Source organism: Myripristis murdjan, chromosome 8, assembly GCF_902150065.1.
Source record: "Myripristis murdjan chromosome 8, fMyrMur1.1, whole genome shotgun sequence".
NCBI classification, from domain to species: Eukaryota; Metazoa; Chordata; class Actinopteri; order Holocentriformes; family Holocentridae; genus Myripristis; species Myripristis murdjan.
Genome location: NC_043987.1, coordinates 24927674 through 24949486, shown reverse-complemented (window position 1 = coordinate 24949486; position 21813 = coordinate 24927674). Strand labels below are relative to the sequence as shown.

The 21813-nt window shown below is 41.4% G+C and overlaps 2 protein-coding genes across 2 annotated transcripts; both read right to left on the bottom strand.

Annotated features, from left to right (window-relative positions):
• Positions 1-1132: 1132 nt before the first annotated feature.
• LOC115362983 (melanoregulin) lies at positions 1133-6158 on the bottom strand. The gene is made up of 5 exons (XM_030057034.1): positions 6076-6158; positions 5204-5366; positions 4723-4813; positions 4453-4616; positions 1133-1952 (listed from the first exon to the last, which is right to left on the bottom strand). Exons 1-5 carry the CDS (start codon positions 6156-6158, stop codon positions 1737-1739), a joined length of 717 nt encoding a protein of 238 aa, XP_029912894.1. The 3' UTR covers positions 1133-1736.
• A 1411-nt stretch (positions 6159-7569) lies between these two features.
• Positions 7570-19625, bottom strand: stard3 (StAR related lipid transfer domain containing 3). Its single transcript, XM_030057013.1, has 15 exons — positions 19535-19625; positions 16893-17138; positions 16646-16723; positions 16152-16229; positions 15980-16033; positions 14835-14952; positions 14648-14749; positions 14454-14509; positions 14255-14347; positions 13694-13756; positions 11345-11440; positions 11155-11234; positions 10933-11037; positions 10701-10794; positions 7570-9800 (listed from the first exon to the last, which is right to left on the bottom strand). The coding sequence occupies exons 2-15, from the start codon at positions 17103-17105 to the stop codon at positions 9693-9695; spliced, it is 1338 nt and encodes a 445-aa protein (XP_029912873.1). The 5' UTR covers positions 17106-17138; positions 19535-19625; the 3' UTR covers positions 7570-9692.
• Positions 19626-21813: the final 2188 nt, after the last annotated feature.

Genomic DNA, 21813 nt, shown 5'->3' with positions numbered 1-21813 from the left:
CAGCTGAGCACCAAAACACCAACATCATCATCATCCATCTACACTCCCTCTGGTCCCGGTGGGATGGCGAGACGCCGGACAGGCTGCACCAAGCCAGGATTTACAGTGTGTGTGTGTGTGTGTGTGTGCAGATGATCATGGTGTGAGCCAGCCATTGGTGCACAGCAGGCCGGCCACGTGAGGGCATAGCAACGGACTGAGGAGGATCCTTGTATTCCACTTCAAAGGAAAGCTCATGACTGCGCCACAGTATCAGTGTCTGTGGAGTGACTGCTCGATACACTGCAAAAACGCAAAATCTTACCAAGATTATTTGTCTTGTCTATTTCAAGTCAAAAACGTCTTATTTCTAGTCAAAATATCTCATTACACTTAAAATAAGACATGATCACCTCAGAAGTTAATTGTTTTTAGACAATTTTCACTTGTTTCAAGTGAAAATTTGCTTGAAACAAGTGAAAATTTGCTTGTTTCATTGGCAAAATTTGCGAGTGGAAAAAGTGAAAATTCACTTGAAATAAGTGAAAATTAGCTAGAAACAAGAAACAAATTTTCACTTGTTTCAAGCAAATTTTCACTTGAAACGAGAGACAATTGTCTAAAAACAAGTTACTTCTGAGGTGATCATGTCTTATTTTAAGTGTAATGAGATATTTTGACTAGAAATAAGACATTTTTGACTTGAAATAAGACAAATAATCTTGGTAAGATTTTGAATTTGTGCAGTGTACTTGTTCTTCTCATCCAGAGACGCGGCATATTCTGTTTATGTGTTGAACTGCCGGGATCCACGTTTATTCTTCGCCTTCTGTGAGTTTCTGTGAGCCACCAAAAACATTGTGTAACTCCATACGTGCAAGGCAGCCAAGGGGAATCAACACGGCACTGCAAAGCATCGTACGAGCGAGCGACAAAGTACACATAAGTTGGGCTTCAGGTTGCAGCTTTATTTAAACATCAGCTTCACGCCAGAGCACATTCACAAACTGCCGCACAAAATCTGAAATCTCTCACATCGTCAACATGGTGCTGCAGAGGAAAACACCCTCACGTAATAGATCATCTGAATGCCACTTTGCTCTCTCTCTCTCTCTCTCTTTCTCTCTCTCTCTCTCTCTCTCTCTCTCTCTCTCTCTCTCATGCACACGCACACCAACTTTAAATGAGCACTTTACTGATTACACTTACACTACTTCTCTTTTGCCACCAAATAAAGTCTTTATTATACGCACAGTCGTCCAAACACACATACGGCTGTGACACCAGAAAAATCTGAAATCTAACCACTGAGCTTTTATTCAGTCGTGATAATGATTCATCTTGTGAAATCTTGTGATTGAATGAATTGAGCGCTGGTAATCATAAGACAAATATAAAAAGGGCCTTTGCTCAGAGGACATTGCTGCCCTGCAGGTATGCAACAAACAATGAACAGGCTAAGAACTTGACATAGCTCTATGGTAGACAGAAAAAAAAAAAAAAAAAATACAGACACAGATATTCACAGCTCTCCAATTTTTTTTAACCTGCGTTAAATAGAGAAGACAAGAGTGGGAGTCAAGCTTTGCAGTTAGGGGGCGCAAGAAGAAACTGTTCAGCCTAAAGGTCCGACAGGCAGGTTGGGGTCACCGGACACCTGGAGAGATGAGGAGGTATGCACTTCTCTTCTCCCGCTCTCCAGCCTTGGCAACTACTGCCCCCTGCCTCATGTTTGTACTTGCTGCAGCCTGTGGCTCTCAGGCTCTGTCGCTCAAGTTTCCATCCTCTTTTCCGCTCTCATCCTCGTCTTCGTCTTCGTCACCTCTTCCGTTCATGGCCTCGACCCTGGCCAGCAGCAGCGGCAGGTTTATGCCGAGCCCCGTGCACTCCTCCTCCTCGTCATCCCTGGGCGGATAGAAGCGCCTTGCTTTCGCCACGAAATCCTCAGCGACATCGAGGTATATGAGGCGATCCTGTGAGGGGGCGAGAAGGGGGAGAGGACGAGTGGTTGGAAGGGGGAAGAGTTTGAGTTCAAGATTTATTGATGAAGCCGTTCATCACATGCATGTCTCCGTGGACTTTAAATAGAATGAGACTACTTACAGATCTAATTAATTGCCAATCAGTCACAGATTAGAACGATGAAGCACAATCACAAGGAAGCAAAGCATTATCCTAGTCTACCACAATTGGTCAGTGCATAAAAGGAAAAATATAGAGAAAAACAATGAAGAAACTTTTGGCGGGCCAAATCGAACAGGCTGGCTACGTGTGCAAAAGTTGTAGAGACAAACAGTCAAACGCACAGTGACATAAGAAAGAGACGAGGCGAGAAAATCAAGAAGCAGCCAAAGAGGAAGGCCGTGGTTGGCGCAAATGTCCTCCGAAACAGTGCATCATGTCTGAGAAAGAGGAAAGACAGTCTGTTCGCCACACACGGCAGTGCTAAGCACAATCTGCACACTCAAAGCAAACATATTCAGCCATATCCACAGTCACACAGACAGCAGACAGAGAGCGTCGACACGCAGCAGCCAGGAGGCATCCCTGCACTACACTGAGATCCCAACGGCAGATTTTTATGTTAATGCAGTCTAAGCTGAGGTAGAAGAACAGAGACTGTGTCGGCCCTGAGATAATACTGTGCCAGGGCTGGTCGTGTGACAGTGAGAATGAAGAGGTTTTGAGTTTGGATTTGAGGGCTTCTACAGAATTAGCTTCCCTAATCGCAAGAGGGAGTTGGATCCAGAGACAAGGAGCTCAGCAGAGCACTCTTCTGCCTGCTGATTTTTTTTTTCCACTGCAGAAAATCTCCATTATAACAAGTCATTTAGTCTCATATTAACAGTTAAAATCTTGATTTTTTAAAAATAGTAAAAAAAAAAAAAAAAAAAAAAAAAAAAAAATGTGACAGTTGGATGAGTATCTCCATTATAACAAGTCATTTAGTCTCATATTAACAGTTAAAATCTTGATTTTTTAAAAATAGTAAAAAAAAAAAAGAAAAAAAAAATGTGACAGTTGGATGAGATAATCCCACTTGTCTCCAATGCAGTTTCACATTTTCCTTGATTTTTTTTTTTTTTCTTTTTTTTCTGGGAGCATGTATAATTATGTTGAAACAAGGCAGATTATGGCAGATCGGCCCACTAAGTGTCAAGTCAGTGACATTTGATTCGAGAAAATACTTAAAACAAGTAGATTAGCATTGAAAACAAGTGGGATTGTCTCATCCAGATGTGAGGTTTTTTCACTTGTTTGAAGAAAAACAAGTTTTAAAGACAGACTATGAGACTAACTTACTTGTTGAGATGGAGATAACTGTGATTAAGGGCTGAATTAGATAAACATTAGATGAATAAACACGACTTGAACTTGAACTTGAACCTGAATTCTTACAGTGTTTAGTCAAGGGGCAACAAGGTAACCAGTGTCCCGCAGTCCGAGGGCACTTCACAAATCTCCCCTTTTGGCCAGTAGTCTGTTTTGGAATAAAATATACTACTTTTATTACATGCTTTTATAGCTAACCAAGTCGTCGCCATTCATAAACCATGGAACTCATGACCGGAAATGTTTCCCTCAGGACTATTTGCCGGCAGGAAGACACTCTGCCCGATGTGACACCTTAACCAAAGTAAAGAAAACATTCAGGAACTCAAATATCAAAAAATATGGTATGTAAAAGTGAATTTTGTATTGTTTTGTTTTATTTTTGCTTTGCCTGTCCACAGTCAGTACTACCCGAAATCTTGTTTTTTCTTGTTTGTTTGTTTCAGTCACATATTATCATTTATTTACTTATTTATTTTTCTCAACTTTCTTTTTTCTTCTTTTTCTTTTAACCTTTTTTTCAGGATGATTGGATTTGTGCAGAGAACAATGATTTGTTGTTTTTGAGTCACACAGCCAGTATGAAGGGATAGGACTTGAAAAGCTTCTGGCTTCTTCCTACCCCTTTTGAACATGAACGATATTATTCGGTTGACGATCGGTCAATTTAGCTTTTGTTTGCTCATATTGGTTACATGTCATACTTCTGTTTGTTTATCCCTGTCTTTTTTAACATGTTCAATAAAGTATAATAATAAAACAAATTCAAATAATCAAAACACTGCTTTTAGTTAAACGAATGTGAACGGTGAGGTAATACTGGTGTGAAGAGAGTCTGAAGTCTTAATTTTCATATTGTAGTAGAATGAATGGAAAACTGTGGCTGGAGAAAAGGAAGGAAAAATGATATCAGAGTTCTAAAACACGAACGCTTGCTTCAGGACAAGATTCACAGAGATCTGAATGCAGATTGTGCACTAAACAAGCAAAATCACCAGGATGATCCTTTAAGCTCTAGCAGTGATGGTTCAGTTCCTACTTGTCACCCAGAGAGGTCAATAAAGGTACTTGGGGCCCCTTTAAGAAGAATGTGAGTAAGTGGCAGCCCAAGGTTCACGTTGGATGAGCTCTTGTTCTCACCAGGATGAAGAGGTATCTCTCAGGCGGTGGGTCTTTGGTGTTGAAGATGGAGGTCTCAGAGTGGAGTGACTGCAGAAGGCTGCGAGCCGCCGGGGCGTTACGCATGCGGTCGTAAGAGGCGCTGGCAGACACCGTGAGCAGGGAGTCGGCCTCTGCCATGAAACCTGGACAACAGGCAGACGTAAAGTTAACAAAACACAAGTTTACAGTGACTCAGCATGTTGTCGGGTGGCAGTCTGACTCATGTCTCGTCTCTGCTTTGCTTCTCACCGAGGTTCTCCAGGACCGTCTTCCATTTGTCTCTGACCTCTCGGCGTGTATCTCTCATGGCTTCAATGTCCACGCTCAGACGGCGATACCCCTACACAGGAAAAGGAGCTGTTTCTTTCAGCTTAACATAGGGTTTTTTCTGTATCATGCTAACCTGTGACTTTTTTTTTTGAAATTTCTAATAACAATCTTTTGTGGCTGTGTCTGATCAGAACTGACTCTGGCAAACTGACCAAAGCATTTTCACTGCTATAAGTTTTTGCACCTTTTGCCACTTTTGCAGCTCATGTACATTAATACCGGCTCTTTTTTTGCACCATGTTGTCTTCTTTTAGATGTGTTTCCTTTTCAGCAGTGTCATTGGTTACACATAATGACATCTGTGCCTGATTTTCCCAATATAAATCCCTCTCTTTAGCCCTGATACCTACCGCACCAGCCACCAAACACAAACACACACTCCCTGTCTGTTAATTCTTACTGAGGATCCCATGCGGGTCTTGTGCCTGGCCTGGATCAGGGTGTAAAGGGTCCTGTCATCTTCTCTCTCCGAGTGGCTCGGGTCTCCTGGCTCGCTCCACAGGTTGGTCTCCTGGTCGCGCCGCTTCTGGGCTTCTCGGTCAATATACTCCAGGGGATCCTGACTGTGTGGTTGGCATCAACAAACATAAACACCCACATGGTTATTTCAAATTCATATTATGACTATACATCACAAAGTGATACTGTAACAGAAGAATACTGTGGTGCAGTTGCGATAATTGTTGCATATTAGCTTCTCTAATTTGAATATGACTGACAGGGATACACAATATAGTGTAAGATGAATGAAAACAAGCGTTTAAGTCTCATAAGTAATTTTTGGATCATTACACTGCAAAAAGTCAAAATCTAAACAAAATTATTTGTCTTATTTCAAGTAAAAATGTCTTATTTCTAGTCTCATTACACTTAAAATAAGACATGATCAGCTCAGAAATTACTTGTCTTTAGACAATTTTCACTTGTTTCAACTTGTTTCAAGTGAAAATCTACTTGAAACAAGTGAAAATTAGCTTGAAACAAGAAACAAATTTTGCCAATGGAACAAGCAAATTTTTACTTATTCACTTGTCACAAGTAAAAATTTGCTTGTTCCATTGGCAAAATTTGTTTCTTGTTTCAAGCTATTTTTCACTTGTTTCAAGTAGATTTTCACTTGAAACAAGTGAAAAATGTCTAAAGACAAGTAATTTCTGAGCTGATCATGTCTTATCTTAAGTGTAATGAGACTAGAAATAAGACATTTTTACTTGAAATAAGATAAATAATCTTGTTAAGATTTTGACTTTTTGCAGTGTAAGGTCATCTTACGGAATCAAAGTTTGCTTCTCCTCGTCGTCATCGTCATCGTTGCAGCAGCAGCAGCAGCAGAACTTCCTAAAAGATGACCCCATCTCTTTGGAGCAGAGTCACCAGGGAGCAGGTGTCAGATGATCCAGAAAGACTTTTGGCTTCAGGTCCTCAAGCGGCAGAGCAGATGTTCTTCGATCCTTTAAGCACCGAGTCAGGCATATGAAGAGCTGTGATGAGCTACAGTGGGCTCCAGTGGTGAGTCTGATCTCGCATGTGTGACATCGACTGCTTTGTTTCAGCTCCACATCACCGTCCCTGCTCTGAAGAGCTCCTGCAGAGTCCTCCAGATGTGAGACTTTAATCACACGCTCCGAAACACACGTCCAAAAAGATGTTCGTCAGTGTTAGACGAGGTAGGTAATCTGTTTTCACACTCGCAGGAATAAATTTAGATCATTAATAAATGATAAATAACATTAGCTGATCCCCAAACTCCATCTGATCTTCAGGTTCCCCACTTCCAGGACTCCCACCGGTGATCCAGATCCAGAGATTTTGGGTCCTGCAGAGGTTTGGTCTCCGGGACACTGGCCAGATTTCTCCTGAGTGAAGATGCTCAGGCAGATGACACTTCAGGGATTGTTGCCTCTCATTGGGGAGGACAAAGAGAGCAGTGAGGTTCTCGCTCTTTCTCACAGAAAAACACACACTCACACAAGCACACACACTCACACACCCAGTCTCAGAAGACAGTCACAGCACAATCATGTGAGCTGCTTCATTCTTTGGCCTGAGCAGCTGTGTTTTGCCCCTGGACCAGCGCATCTCCCCTTCAAATATGAGCCCAAATCACACTTCCCACCGAGACCATTTTCCAAACATAGCACAGCTAAACCCGAACTTGGGCTCGTACAGACTGAAAGATGTTCACATCGTATGTGGTTATTGTCACAAGCTCTTACACATCCCTTGCGCAGCTTAAAAATCTGTTGAGGGATGTTTCGGTTTACTCAAATATGCCCCAGTGACTTGGGGTATTCAAGCTGTCTCTTTTCAACAAGCATGCACTATCTATTTTTCAAAATGTCTGTAAGATAAATAGAAGATTATCAAATCTGTGGTGTCAAAAGAAAACATATCAACACTGATGTGAGCTATGCAATAATAATTTCCCGTGAAAGGGGGAGGCTTAGGGGTGACTTGCATGTGACATAAGCTCCGATCACAGGATGTTCATGACATAAACACCCTCAGGATCAGGCACAAGTCGTATAAATATTCTGTTAAGTATTTCAGTGAAATCACCAGTTATACAGGCCGACATGCTTTTACATAATCACAGGGACAATAATTAATAATAACGTTACTTTACCCAATTACTGGCTGGGTGTTAATAGACTATATGAGACTAGATTGGTCAGAGCCTCCCCCAGCTGCCTTCATTAAGGAGCTGTTACATAACTGTGAGTAAAAAGAAGGATGGAAACTGGAAATTACCTTCCACAGACAACCTTTTCAGTTCATACATTTTATTAGAGATCAGACTCTGGTTAATTTTCCATAAAAATACAGTTGAGTTGGTCAGTTATCCTGTAATGGCTTTAAACTAACATGTTTTATAGATTTCTGTGGTTATGATGCACATGAATTCAAACATTAGAACAATAAAAAAAATGAAGGAAACTCCAGGCAGGCTTTATACACATACACCATTACTAAATGTATTGATTTAACAGAGTATGGCTGGCTAAAAAAAACAAAAACAAAAAAAAACCTTGGAGCAACAAAAAATGCTTGTTATAAAAAAGGCAGCAAATATTGATATCATTTAATTATTTTCAAATTTCCTTTCTATACAGTATGCACCCAAGGTCAATCAATCTCCACAGATTATGCAGCTAAATCCTGATAACGATTTGCCTTAAACTTCATTATGAGGGTAAATTCAGACTGTGGCTGCAGCATCCAAACATAGCTTGGCTGACACCATAAAATGCTTCGAAGCCATGTGGACGTGCCGTGACTGTGATGTGGTCATTGTGGGCTCGGGCCTAAAAAAAAGAAAAAGGTCCTTGAGAGTATGAACAATTGAACAAAGTGGCTGTTGTGCCTTATTTTCACAAGAGTCAAAAGGCACAGGGGAGAAGACTTTGCTTTCTCCTTGGTTCATCTCCCTGGCAACTCTGAACTAAGAACCAAGACGTCTGTCGTCAACTTGGTTGGCAAATCGTGATCCTGTTGATGTACTTTATAACATCGATGTGAACATTCTGGAAACTTAAAAAAAAAAAAGCTTCACTAATTAAAAACAACATGATGCACCATAGAAATGATAGAAAAATGAAAAAAAACACATTCACTGCCACATCTCGGTGCCTGAGGGAAGGCCTGTATAAAAGTCAGCGGTAATCAAATCACTACAGAAAACAGTTTTGACAACCGTCGATGACTTCAGCTATTCTGCCAGAAGGCCACTTGAGGTTATTGGCACAAAAGATAGCTTTAGCAAGTATACAGCCTCCTGATTAATGTCCATCGTTATCGTGGTCCTAATCTTTTTCCTTATTGAACTGAGCTTGATAATGCAATGATAACACAATGTAAAAATGGCAGCCGCCTGGTTTAACCTAAATGTGACCCCCAAGCCAGTCCCACTGTGGACCCAGTGCACCCAGCATAACCAATCCTCAATGCTATTTGAGGAAATGTGGGGAGTTTGGGTCTCTCCACCTTGGGACTGATCATGAAATTCGGCCAAGAGGGTTTCATTTCTCATACTCTTCACATTTGGGTGGATCAGTGGTGTTTCCTTCCAGTGGTGAAAATACTGCGACGTGACATGTTTCCTCACAGTGTAGTCAAGAGGGAGAGAATGAGCTGAGTGAGTTAAGGGAGTGAGTACTTCAAATATACAGTGCCTGTTGAAGACGTGGCTGTGATGCGCGGATTTTGTGAACCACCAGTGAGCCACACAGTTAAGACGATGCAGTGAACACGAAAATAAAAATCAAACATCGAGACAAAACAAAAGCAGCCAATCAATGGCTAACGTTGTGTGTGTGAAGTAGTATAAGGCTCAGACAGCTGCTCGGTGCAGCATAACTTCAGTCACGTCACGGCATCAAGTTTGTTTGTAACAAGAGAGAGAGAGAGAGAGAAAGAGAGAGCGAGGCAGACGCCCACACAGTGAGAGTCACATCCACACTCATCCGGGTCCGCTTGGGTCGGCAAAGTCCACCTTAACTCAAGACAGCTTTGAAGGATCGCGAAACAAATTTCTCATTGCACAGTGGAGGGCACATCAAAACCACATACAGGCCTACGTAAAAATAAGGAGGTGACCACGCAGAGAAAAAACAACATTGTTGACGTCTACAGATGAGGAGGACCGTCTTCTCTCATAACCGGATGAACCGAATCACTCCTCGCTCCTCTCTAATGTGAGCAGTGTGCGGCCACACGTGTTACATTTCCTATACTCTGCAGTTCAGTAACCATGTCCCTTCAGCTTACAGGCCTCACAAGGGTCACGCTACACCCTCTCTGGGGTTGGAAAACTGGGCAGTGACGCGTCCCAATCTCCTGTGGCACCGTTGGCCGTCTCTCCTGCTTTAGATATGGCGGCGGGGCGTGTCCTAGCGCCGGGTGGACCGCAGTTCAGCGATGCGCTGCCGTAAATGGGTCATGAATTCAAACATGGTGGCAGCCAGGCTCTGGTGGATGAGGTAGCGGGGCAGTCGGCCCTGACAAGAGCAAACACAAACACAGCCGAGTGTTAATTTGTATTTCTTCGCATTCTCAAATTTGCAATGTATTGCATATATTTTGACATCTTTGTATTTTCCTTAATTTCCACTTTTGTTTTGTGTTTCACATTTTTCTATTAGACACTGTTTCCATTCATTTCTTTTCATTTGCCTTGCTGTGTTCTGCTATTTCATATATTTTTATACTCGTCATTCATGCATTCCTCTTAATACATCCTATGTTAACACTGCAAAAACTCAAAATCTTACCAAGATTATTTGTCTTATTTCAAGTCAAAAATGTCGTATTACTAGTCAAAATATCTCATTACACTTAAAATAAGACATGATCACCTCAGAAGTAACTTGTTTTTAGACAATTTTCACTTGTTTCAAGTGAAAATTTGCTTGTTTCATTGGCAAAATTTGCCAGTGGAAAAAGTGAAAATTCACTTAAAATAAGTGAAAATTAACTTGAAACAAGAAACAAATTTTGCCAATGAAACAAGCAAATTTTCACTTGTTTCAAGCAAATTTTCACTTAAAACAGGTGAAAATTGTATAAAAAAAAGTTACTTCTGAGGTGATCATGTCTTATTTAAAGTATAATGAGATATTTTGACTAGGAATAAGGCATTTTTGACTTGAAATAAGACAAATAATCTTGGTAATATTTTGAGTTTTTGCAGTGTTGTGTGTTTAATAATCCCCATTTGCTATAATCTCATTTTCTTTCTATTATCCTTGCTGCTTCCTATCACCATTGGCCCATTTCCCCATAAAGTTTCATCATACTACATCTTCTCTTAAAGGTTTCGCACGGTCCCCCTCTAGCCTCAGGTAACAGAAAATGCTTAGCCCCAACAGTTTACACCTCTTGCATTTGCCGGCTCTCACCTTTAGGTCTGTGTTCAGAACCCAGATGAAGGTGCAGACGGATGGGTTAGTGCTGGATTTGAGGACCACAAATCCTCCTGGACCGTTCTCTCCCCTGAGGAGAAGCAGAGCAACAAACACAGAGTAGCTGCAGAGATCGAACTGACACAAGTGAACTTTTTAAATCACATCAATGCAGCGTTCTGATTTACTGTGTCTGTGACAGAGAGGCCAGCCACAGGCGAGGTCTGACCTGACAAAGCGACTGTGCGGAGGTTTGGCGTCGTGGTCCGTTGCCATGCCCGCAGAGAGGTAGCGGTCTCGTTTTCGCTCCACCCGCCGCACATTAACAAAGTCCCTACAGGAGGAAAAAGTAAATATTAAAGACTTGCTAAAAAACGGCATGTAAACTACAGTTGTGCCGGTGCAATGTGAGATTAAGTTTGTCGTTTTGAATGTACTGTTACTGCTGTACCTAGCAGACACGACTCCTCCTGCTGCCCCAGAGGAGACATCATATGATATCAGGGTATTGTCATCAACCCTCTGGAGGATCTGAGAAGATATGAAGAAAACACTGTGAGGCATTTGTTGCAGCGAGCCACAACCTTGGAAGTGGAATGACAAAAAGCCAGAGGATATAAAGGAGCTGTCGCTGTTGTCACCTGGCAGGCAGACACAGTCTTGTTCCACTGGACCATCTTCTCCGGTTGCAAAATGACCTCCTGATACACGAGCTCAGCAGGACACTGCATGAAGGCCTGAGCGAAGACAGCAACGCAAAACGAAAAAAAAAACAAAAAACAAAATGTCAGCAGCTATGGGACAATCGAGAAAACACACGGCGTGCTCTCAGCGAGCGCTACGAGCCCAGGTGGAGGGAGGGCCGTACATTCTGATACGGCAAACAGCCACGACAATTAAGGTTGTGCATCCAATTAGGAAAATTTGCATGCATAAATGTTAAACTGTTGGACAAACCTTAGCCGCTGTAAAATCACGGCATTAATTAGAATGGAATTGGTTGGAATTTAATTGCTTTGTGATTTACGACTTTTTGTTTTTCAGTGACAGAATTAAATACGAGACCTATTTAATTGAAATGAATGAAAATTAATGAAAACAACGGCTGTTTTGCATGTCTGCGCTCATATCTTAGAGGGAAAATAGCACACAAACTGCCTCATGTGTCTACATAAATTGCATTATTTATGTGTATTCAAGCCTTAACAGAATTAGATAATATAAAAGACATTTTAACAAGATAATACAATTTATATGGATGAACGTGACACAATGGTTGGCATCTGTATTAGCAGTCACTGAAGATATTTGGACGATTGTGGTCTTGACATTTTTGTCCTTTTTTTTCCCCCAAGGAGTGTGTCACCTATTACAAATGTTATATTACAAAGAATATTAACAAAATATCTGAAAAGCTTAGCCTGCTTTAAATCTGGCTTTGCACAAAGATTACTGGAAAAAAATGCATTTCAGCATCTGTTGAAATATGGAGGAAAATATTGCTCCCAGCCTCAGAAAAGTGCATCAGAGTGCATCCCTAATAACGGAAGACATTTGAAGGCATTTTCCCCACAGACACCCTTTTCTCCTGTTGATCATTAAAACTGTCAGAGCAGAAGCCAGCCTTCCTCAAAGGCAGCAGCAGACCTCCTTATTTACTTGGTGTGGAAAAAACAAAAGCGAAGCCGCAGCACAGTGGTCACATCACCAGCTCTGCCAAGATGAATCACTAATCCTGCTGTCAACCTGCGGATTTCTGCTCCCTTGGCTTTTACTCGTTAGGAATAACGTATCCCTGAAAAATCATTTTGAGGGCCTAATGTTTGAATCCACGTGGGGAAAAAAAGCAAAGCTGACAGTGATGAACAGCTGCGACCACACTGGGCACCTGCTGGTTCATCATACGCTTACAAAATCAAGAGTAAGTTAACAAGAAAAAAAACTCCATTTTAAATTTTCAACATTTAATATTATCTTTTAAATTATTTGTGTTAAGTAGCCCACTGTTCCTAGACGATGACAGAAATAAGGTTGAACTACTAAATCTTATAATCAGCCAAATAAGTCTGTTCAATCAAGTAGATGAGAAACCTGTCAGTGCACAGGACTCGTGATTGCAAATATAAAATAAATATGAAGTTTCTCAGGCTGTGCAAAGGCTTTGTACTCGTTTCATTGACCCAGCCTCTTGGCAATTAAAGCAGCCCCTGACTTTGGACAATCCTTCAACTCATGGGTTTTCCTTTTCTTTATTATTATTTCTACAAGGAAAAAATTACATACTAATGTTATCTCAAGCTCTGTTCCTGGTGCCCTAGTGTGACAGCACCTTACAATCACGTACAATTGAATGTCTTGTTTCATTGAACGCCCGACTTCTATTTGTCTGATTACTGTAGTTGTACCACAGCGCCCTCTAGTGGATGTTCAAATGCATGCACACCAGCAGGGACTGTGGAAACGATGTTAACGCCACATGCAGCCCCGCTCTGTCTTCGCTAATATTTAACAAATGCAATATACTGGATATGGCAGTTCAGCATGTATATATGTGGATGAATTATTGTCCTCTATCTTAAACAACACCCAGATATCTTCAGTTAGTTAGCTTCAGATCCCTTTGAGTGGGGGAAAAAAAAAAAGTATGCATGAATGTTGCACCAGAGTTGAGCCTGGCCTTTTTAAAAATCATGCTCTACTCTATCCAATATTTAACACTGACAGAGCACAATAATACATTACAGGGCAGAATCAATCCTATACATAACATTTGCTTTGAGATACAAGAGACAGCACTGAAACTGAAAAATATCTCAAAAGAATAAGGTCTATTAGGTAATATGGCACTTTTGTACTAGTTAAACATCAAGGTCAACCGCCGGCAGCCTGGAAATTTAATGTAACAGGATGCCAAATAAAAGAAAAATAAAAGTTTTAGCTGACCACTCCGATGATGAGTTTCACAGTGAAGAGACTGGGGGGTGATGTACCTTGAGAATGAAAGTCTTTCCATGGAAGGGAATCTCCAGCGTGTACACAGAGTCTCCCATTTCCTGAAACAAAACAAACCACTGTTCACACCACCGTGATCACTGCAGTTTCAGTACTGCTGCACCGCGACTAAAAGTCCAAAGTAATGTAAGGAGTAACCGATTCACTTAACATTCCTTCTCAGTTATGTAATTACAGGTCAGGAAAATGTTAGTGTCAGACTGCTTTTCAAGCTCACACTCAAAAAAAAAAAAAAAAAAAAAGAAGAAAACAACACCTGAATTGCACTGCAAATAAAGTGGCGTCAACCTCAGAGTGAACCGTGCCATATGCCGGCTGGCAAAACACTACAACATGCTCACAGTTGGTTTATTTTGGGGGTTTTGTTTTGCTCAGGTTGAGTTAGCGGCGTGGCCTTGATTAGCCCGCCGAAGTATTCTTGAGCAAGTTACATCGCTCGTACTTGCAGGCCGACCCTGCAGCCCAACCAGAGGGAGGCAAGAGGAGAATTTCCCTCTTCCAGCTGAACCAAGTACATCAAACTAAAATCAGACACTTACGTTGTTCTTTTCAAATTTCCAGTTCTCCTCCTGGGCCAGGATCTGTTCCACCACTGCCATGGCCTCACGACCCTGCCTGACATACTCCTTCTCCTGGAAACAGGGATGGAGATAAAGAGGGAGAACGTGAGAGAGAGAGAAAATCAACATTATCTGAAGAACAGAGGAGCATAAGGCATCGACTAAAAAGATACGGTACCTGTGCAGTGACAGCTCTGCGCCCAAGACCTTCCTCATCCAGATCCTCTTCAGAGCCTGTGGACACAAGTTCGAGGTCAGGACACAATTTTGAAGAGTTGGGCACAGAAAGGCGTAAAACACAACACATATTGAGGCGGATAAGTAGAGAGAAAGCGATGAAGAGAGACACGCTAACTCTTAAACAGCAGCTACCTGCGAGGGATTCAGGCGGGGAGTAAAACTGTCCGTCTGAAACAGCTCGGGGGTAGATCATAGGGGCGCGTTCGCAGGCCGCGTTCACAGCTGCTAGGTAGGCTGGGAGACAAAAAGAGGGAAAAGTCAGAAAACTGAAATTTTATTTTCAATTTCACTTCCAACTTGTTCGGCGTCTCTCGCTCACCTCTCTCGTCGTCGGCCTCCTGAGTGAGCACCTTGAAGTCGAGGAACCAGGTCTCCAGCCACGCCACCACGAATGACGTGATGGGTAGCACGTAGCCAAAGGCATTCTGGGACAGGAGCTGTGGATGGTAAACCATGCTGTCATAAGCATGAGGTGCACATATCTATCTGTGTACGAGTGCACTATTAATACGAGCATTTGTTACCGCCAACCGTATTTATTTTGTTGTATCTTGGGTAACCTGTGTTTGAGCGAGTGAGACCTCTCTTTTTCTTTGTTTCTTTGTTTGACGATGTGTGTTTCCAGCATGGAGAGGCTGACCTCCAGTGACATGGCTGCTGCTGATTTTGGCAGCGGTAGCGTCATCCCGCCTCGCTCCAAAACTTGAGATACTTCTGTGACGGATCCGAGGGTTTACTGGACTTTTTGTTTGTGTTTCGCTTGCCAGCTCACATATCTTGGGGAGATTTTGTAAAACTTGCGTGGCAGGATCAGTCAGACTCGATCATCTGCTGGTTAATCTATTTACTGGTAGCTTTAGCATAACACTAATGTATGCTTTATATATTTGTACATACATCAGTCACTTTGTAAATAGCACGACAGGAGTGAATCACCATTGTACTTTGACTATTTTCTCCTGTTTTGGCTGGCCCTGGGAGTTGGTGGTTATTAGGGATTAGGAAGAAGATCTAATTAGAACACAGGTTTGTTCTGGTTGTTATTTTGTCCTGGATTCACCCTCAAATCAATTGCATCAACCTGAAAGCCTGTTTATTCACTGATTGTAAATATCATTTTGGTAGCAATAAATTGCTCAATGTGAATGTGGTTTTGCACTCCGCGCTCACCCTTATGTTAGCCCTTCACCGGGGCAGCATTATTATAACTTTTATATCAGAGATGGTTGCAGCATTTCACGTTAATTTACTTCCCCATTACTGGATATAAAAAGCTTTGTATCTTTGATCCTGAGTGTGCTTTTAAACTCATCAGCGTAGTTACCGGCCCATGACAGTTAGATAGTTAATTACTGGCATAAATGGAGAAGTGAAAAAGGTGAAGTGGTTTGGGCTGATACACTTGCAACACATACAAACTGTAAAACTGTAAAACTGTAACAAGGGCATAAGGGGAACACTCACATTAGATAAGATGACCTTGACAACAAGGAAGGCACTGGTCACTAGAGTGGTGATCTGTGTGGGAAGAGAAAGGCAGCTCTGTGTTATCATTCCTGCCCAATAAACCAAATAGATGCTTGTTTATGAATTTGTGTGTGTGTGTGTGTGTGTTTGTCTGAATGAGCTCTCTTACCGCAATGACCCACCAATGCCTCAGACGCAAAGCAGCGTAACCCACTTGCAGGCAGAGGAAACGAAACACAGCGAGGAGCTGCGCCAAGGAAGAGGAAATACAATATGGAAATTACCTCGACTTTTTAATGCTATCATGTGAGCATGACCCGTTTACTCTGCAATCAAATTCTTTTGTGTCAACAAATGCAAGCATGTGACAGCCGACCTTAACTGCTCATTCACCGCATATGAATCAGACCACAAAACAGCACAAACCTTGTCTCCTCTAACAGTGCAACCAAACAATTTTGAGTGTATGTATGGTATAAGTAGTTCATGTGCTTAAACAAAAACTAGTTAAATTAGAGCAGAAACAACGCAAAGTGCATATTTTAAGTGAATTTCTGCGCATAATGACCGGTAACCAATCGGTCACAGCTGTCAAAACAGGATCAGGTATAATTTGTGCTATGCAGCACAGCCAAACATGCAGAATCGGGCTGCTCCACTTACAAAGATGTCAAAAAAGGAAGACTTGAAGTTGTAACGGATGACCTCATTCTCCAGGTTCTCCCAGATAGTGTTGGAGATCTGCGAGGGAACAGAGCAGAGTCGATGTGGGTATCGAATGAGTCATTACACCTGAGCTTTAAAATGAAGCTACAATCGCCTGCTGTGGTGTAAGAGAGCAAGCAGCAAAGCATTAAGATCAAAATGCAAACCTAAAACCGCGTGTGTATGAACATAAACGTACACTCACATTCAGCTCAATGATCCACAGAAGGGAGATGAAGAGCAAATCGAACGTGACAAAGAGGCAGAAGGTGCGGCGGACATCGGAGATGACCTTGCGCTCTCCGGGTGGCACCAGCAGGTACGGGGACGGGAGGGACAGGGTTGTGGAGTAGGAGGCGTTCAGGGAGGCGATGGCAGGGAGGCTTCCTCCAAGCTCCCCATACTCTCCACCCGGCATTCCTGCGGTGAGACAGGAGGTAGGGCACTCCACCTGCGGCAAGAAATTATATTTTTGAGAAAGGGCTGCATATGGTGCAAGAAACAAGGACACAGGACAACTGAATAAGCGCCTCCTTTACATTCAATTAGCTGCAGGAACCCTTCCTTAACAGAAAAAAAAAAAAATGAAAATTCATCCCCCAACCTTTTCGCTTAGCTCACCAAACATATAAAACACCTATTACAACTGCAGTGCAACTGTCAACATTATGATATAAATATCCAAATTAAAGTCATTACAGGCCAAACTGATTCTAGAAACTGAAATTGTGTATTAAAAAAGAAAAAAATCAATAGAGCTGAGTATTGTAATATTATTTTTCATTATACTGAGTCGATACTTGTATCGATATGTATCATTTATGCACTTCATTTTCATACACAGCTATTACATCTGCATTTTTTGTGCACCGTATCAAGGTACATGTATTGTGGGAATTTTGAATTAAACTGTTTCGAGTCAGCTTGTCACCTAAATTATCAGGTAAAATGGTGTACATTTTATTAGTCTAGCCATATGTCATATAGAAGGGTGTATTTTTTGCTCTATTTATGCATTTTCAATTACTTCTGCTGAACGCTGCACTATATCGTAATACAAATCTTTTCATGACCCATGTACCGTGCGGTCCTTACTGATACACAGCCCTGCTGGAAACCAATTCCTCTACAAATTCCTCTCCAAAAAAATTACACAGGAGAGTTTTCAAAATTAAATTTGAGAGCAGCATGTCTAATAACCTTGTTCAGAACGTGCAGCTGCATCCTCCTCAGGACCGTATATTTGTATTTTGTGGACAGTGGCATACTTGATGAACATTACACTTTTCAACACAAAAATAAACATATAAAGCTACCTGGAGGGCTCAGCACTGTGATAACGAGCTGATGAAACTGTTCATAGTTAAAAGTAATAATAATAATAATACAGTGATAACGCATTTAGGCTTACGTACTGATTAATCAGGAAAAACATCAGAAGGTAAAGCTTATGCTGTATGCCTAGAAACTAACAGGATTCAAACAGCAAATAGTCCATGATATCCTGCTTGAGTGCACTGGTTAGATTTGAATGTCCAATCCTATAATATTTACTGATCACCATAAACCCTGGAACATACTGTTGTTACAGTCCACATCTCATAAGACATATCAGCTATTTGTTCTGTGTGCACGGCATTAAACTGCACTGGAGGGGAGCAGGTGAGATACACAGCTTATTGCAAGGTATATTAACAGAAATCATTATAACTTTCAACTTTCCAACTGCATTTTTTTTTCTTCTTTGCCTTGCTGTCTACTAACAATGTTAAGTTTCAGCAGATGGATATGGGTATCCCTCTTCTAAGAAAACCAATGCCAGAATAGTGAGACTAAACAGGAAAAAAATGCTTCCTGTGTGTAGAGAAATTATTCACAGTGCAGCACAGTAGATACTTTGCCAGTCCTTTACGTCTGATAACATTAGGTACAACTTTTGATTCTCCATGAAGGTTTAGGATATACGCATTAGCACTTCAATTGGTCTGTGACACCTTTAACAGAGGGATTGTTGACACTTTAGCAACAGTTTGACTGGTCTGACTATGTAGTTCAGTTTGATTAGAGCAGGTTTGACCATTGGACTAGCAGATAAGATGATTATTCCAGACTGACATAACAACAGTTACTTTTCAGTTGTCTTGTAATGATCAATGGACCTGCAGCATATCATCAGATTATCATTTCTACTTTACCCCCCCCCACCTTTCTCTTACCCTAGACAAACTAACTAGCAGTAAGCCTTCAGTTTCTGGACTAGTCAAGTTCAGATTACAGGCTAAAGTTACACTTACTAGTAATGGTGACTGACAAGACCCCACTTAGCCCCCCCACCTTTCCTTCTGCACAACACAAACCAGCTAGCTTCATGTTGTAAGGCAAGATAACAAGCAAAGGCTGATAAACTTGTAGCGGAACCCACTGCAACTTAGAGAAAAATCGAGAAACACGGGAAATAATAAAGGAAGACGATCACTAATGTTGTGTAGCTAGCCACTGCCGCTATCCAGCACTACTTCGATAAACGTAAAAAAACAAGAGATTAACCTGACAATCCCATGACCAGCTAGTCAATTAGTCAGCTACTTTGCTAAGTTCGTTTCTTGTTCGTTTTCTAAAATAAAACAGCAGTATTTTGAGTATTGTGTTCGCTAGCTAGCTGGCTAACTTCTCCCCGTTTCCAAGAAATTCCCACTTGCTGCACCGCAAGCTAACATGTCATGTACACACACCGCGAGGGTGGATACCTCCAAAAGTTCACACCGTAAAACCCCGACCGAAAGAATGAATGATATTATAAGTCGATAATGTCACTAAAAAGGCAAAGTTTTCAGCGTTTTAACTCACTCGATTTTAGCGCAGCATCATCGCCCCAGCAACTCTTCCTGGATCCCTTATTTAGTAACTGGGTCACGATTCACTTCCGTCGATACCAAAGATTGACTCTCAGGGCAGACAGCGCCCGGCCGAAGGAAGAGGGTTCACTCCGACCAACTTCCGGTTTCGCTTAACTCTCGTCTGACAGCCTGTAACGTGAGTGCCGGAATGATCTTTGACTCATATGTTAATAAAAATGAGTTCATCAGGACTAACACTGTTTAATGTTTTGTGTGTAACAGAATATGCATCGGTGAGTAAATCGATTAATTAATGTGTATGAGAAAATCAGTGATCGGGGTTTGTTAGCGTAGGTTCAGGCAGGAACACGAAGTCAACTGGGCCACAAAGATCAGCTGACCATCAGCTGATCGGCCTGTACTTCACATTCACATAACACAGCGGCCTGGGGAAATGCCCCGCTTTGTTAAGCTTATAGTCGCTGGTCATTGCAGTATTGCTGCACTTTAACAGCTTTGACTCTTCAGACTACAATAAAACATCCCCAGGCATTGCTCATTGACTTATGGTCCAAATGGCCTATTTGGAATGGATAGTTTTTATGAATGCTTAGACTCTTTACTCCATGCAGTTGCATCTATGTCTCAGGCTGAGATTACTTGCGTATGTAATCATGCAACCCAGATTTTTTATTTATTTTTTTTTTTATGCAATGAAAATCATGAATTAGGTTTGCATCATCATTTGCAATGTTCCATATGGGTTTGGTGACATAGCAACAGTAACAATTTAGGTTACAACCTGCAAGCTAATTGCACTGTGTAGTGTATGTTAACCGTGTGTGTTGAATCTATGTGTTGTTTGTTCATACACACCCACCCAAGCACACACACAGACACACACACTGACATCAATATGGAGTACAGTTTCGAGAACAGGAAAAAAGTTTTTATTTTTAATATATTGTTGTTCACTTTAAAACAACCACATCACATTGAGAAACAAGGAAATGGGGAAAAAAATATGAGAAAAAAGAGGAAAAAAAGCATAAAGTTCATATATGTTTTCCCATGGTGCTTGTCTTTTGACCACGGAGGAGAGGGAGGTGGAGAGAGAGAGGCATAGGGAAGCAGGAGAGCGTTGGCTACTTAGCCTCAGCAGACACAACCTGCAGCTGTGCTGATCCCAAATCATGGGAAGGCCAGAGGTTACAAAAGTTTCAGTCTTTATATACAAACAGCAGCCCAGATGATACAAATAGCAAGATTTATTCATTCTGTGGCACAACTGGAAACCCTCCTGTCTAGTCAAGCAAAAGTTGAACAACATCCTACAAGTTCATTTAAACTAGAAACGAATGAAATAAGAGAGATGCTGCGACATGACACGTTGTCAAGTGAGATGGAAGAAAAAAAAAACATTTAAAATGCTCATTGGCTTGTTGATGTCCAGGTTCACTGTTCCACTTCAGCAGAGAGAAAGAGACTGACTGATAATCTATGGAAGAAAGACTAGAGAGAGGCGGTGCTGCGACTGTTTTGCTCAAATGTCAGTCATACAGTGACCAGGGCGCCTGGTTATGGGCTCTCTGGGCTGCATGGTTCATACAGACGATGAGGACTTTGAGCAGTGGGATACAGACAGGACAAACAGGGTTCAGCTAAACTTATACACAGGGCGTCAGATTAGAAAAATAACTCTCACAACAGATCCAGTCTTGGGTGAACAATTAAAAAAAGATGACAATAGAAAAATGTCAACACGGAAAGGGAATTCGTGAGCAATGAGAGATCCCGAATGAGACAACAACTTTGGATTAGATTTAAAAGTCAATTCTGATTCCCTCGCAGTGTATCGACACTATATGAACCCTTCAGTGTGACGTATGGAGGCAATGGTTAGGTTTTTTGAAAAATTAGAGGTAGCTTTGCCTTTAAAGACTTATTCCAAGAATACGCAAATAAAATAAAGTTCTGACTTAAATCTAAATTTCATAACTTTGCACATACAGTTTGTGTGCTCAGGGATTAAAATAAATTACACACAAATCCTCTGTGGCTGTAGCTGCATTTTTTTTTTTTTTTTTTTTTTTTTAGTCAACTTGGTGTCCCTGTTTTCTACCACAAGATGGCAGAAAACGCTCATTTAATCAAGGGGCCAAACATCCAATCTTATGTTTCAAATCAGACCAACAATCTAGGCCAGGGTTTGAAAATAAAGTGGAACACACACACACAATAAAGGACTTTCAAGTAGTTTATAAGGGTCATATAAGAAGCCAGTTTTTG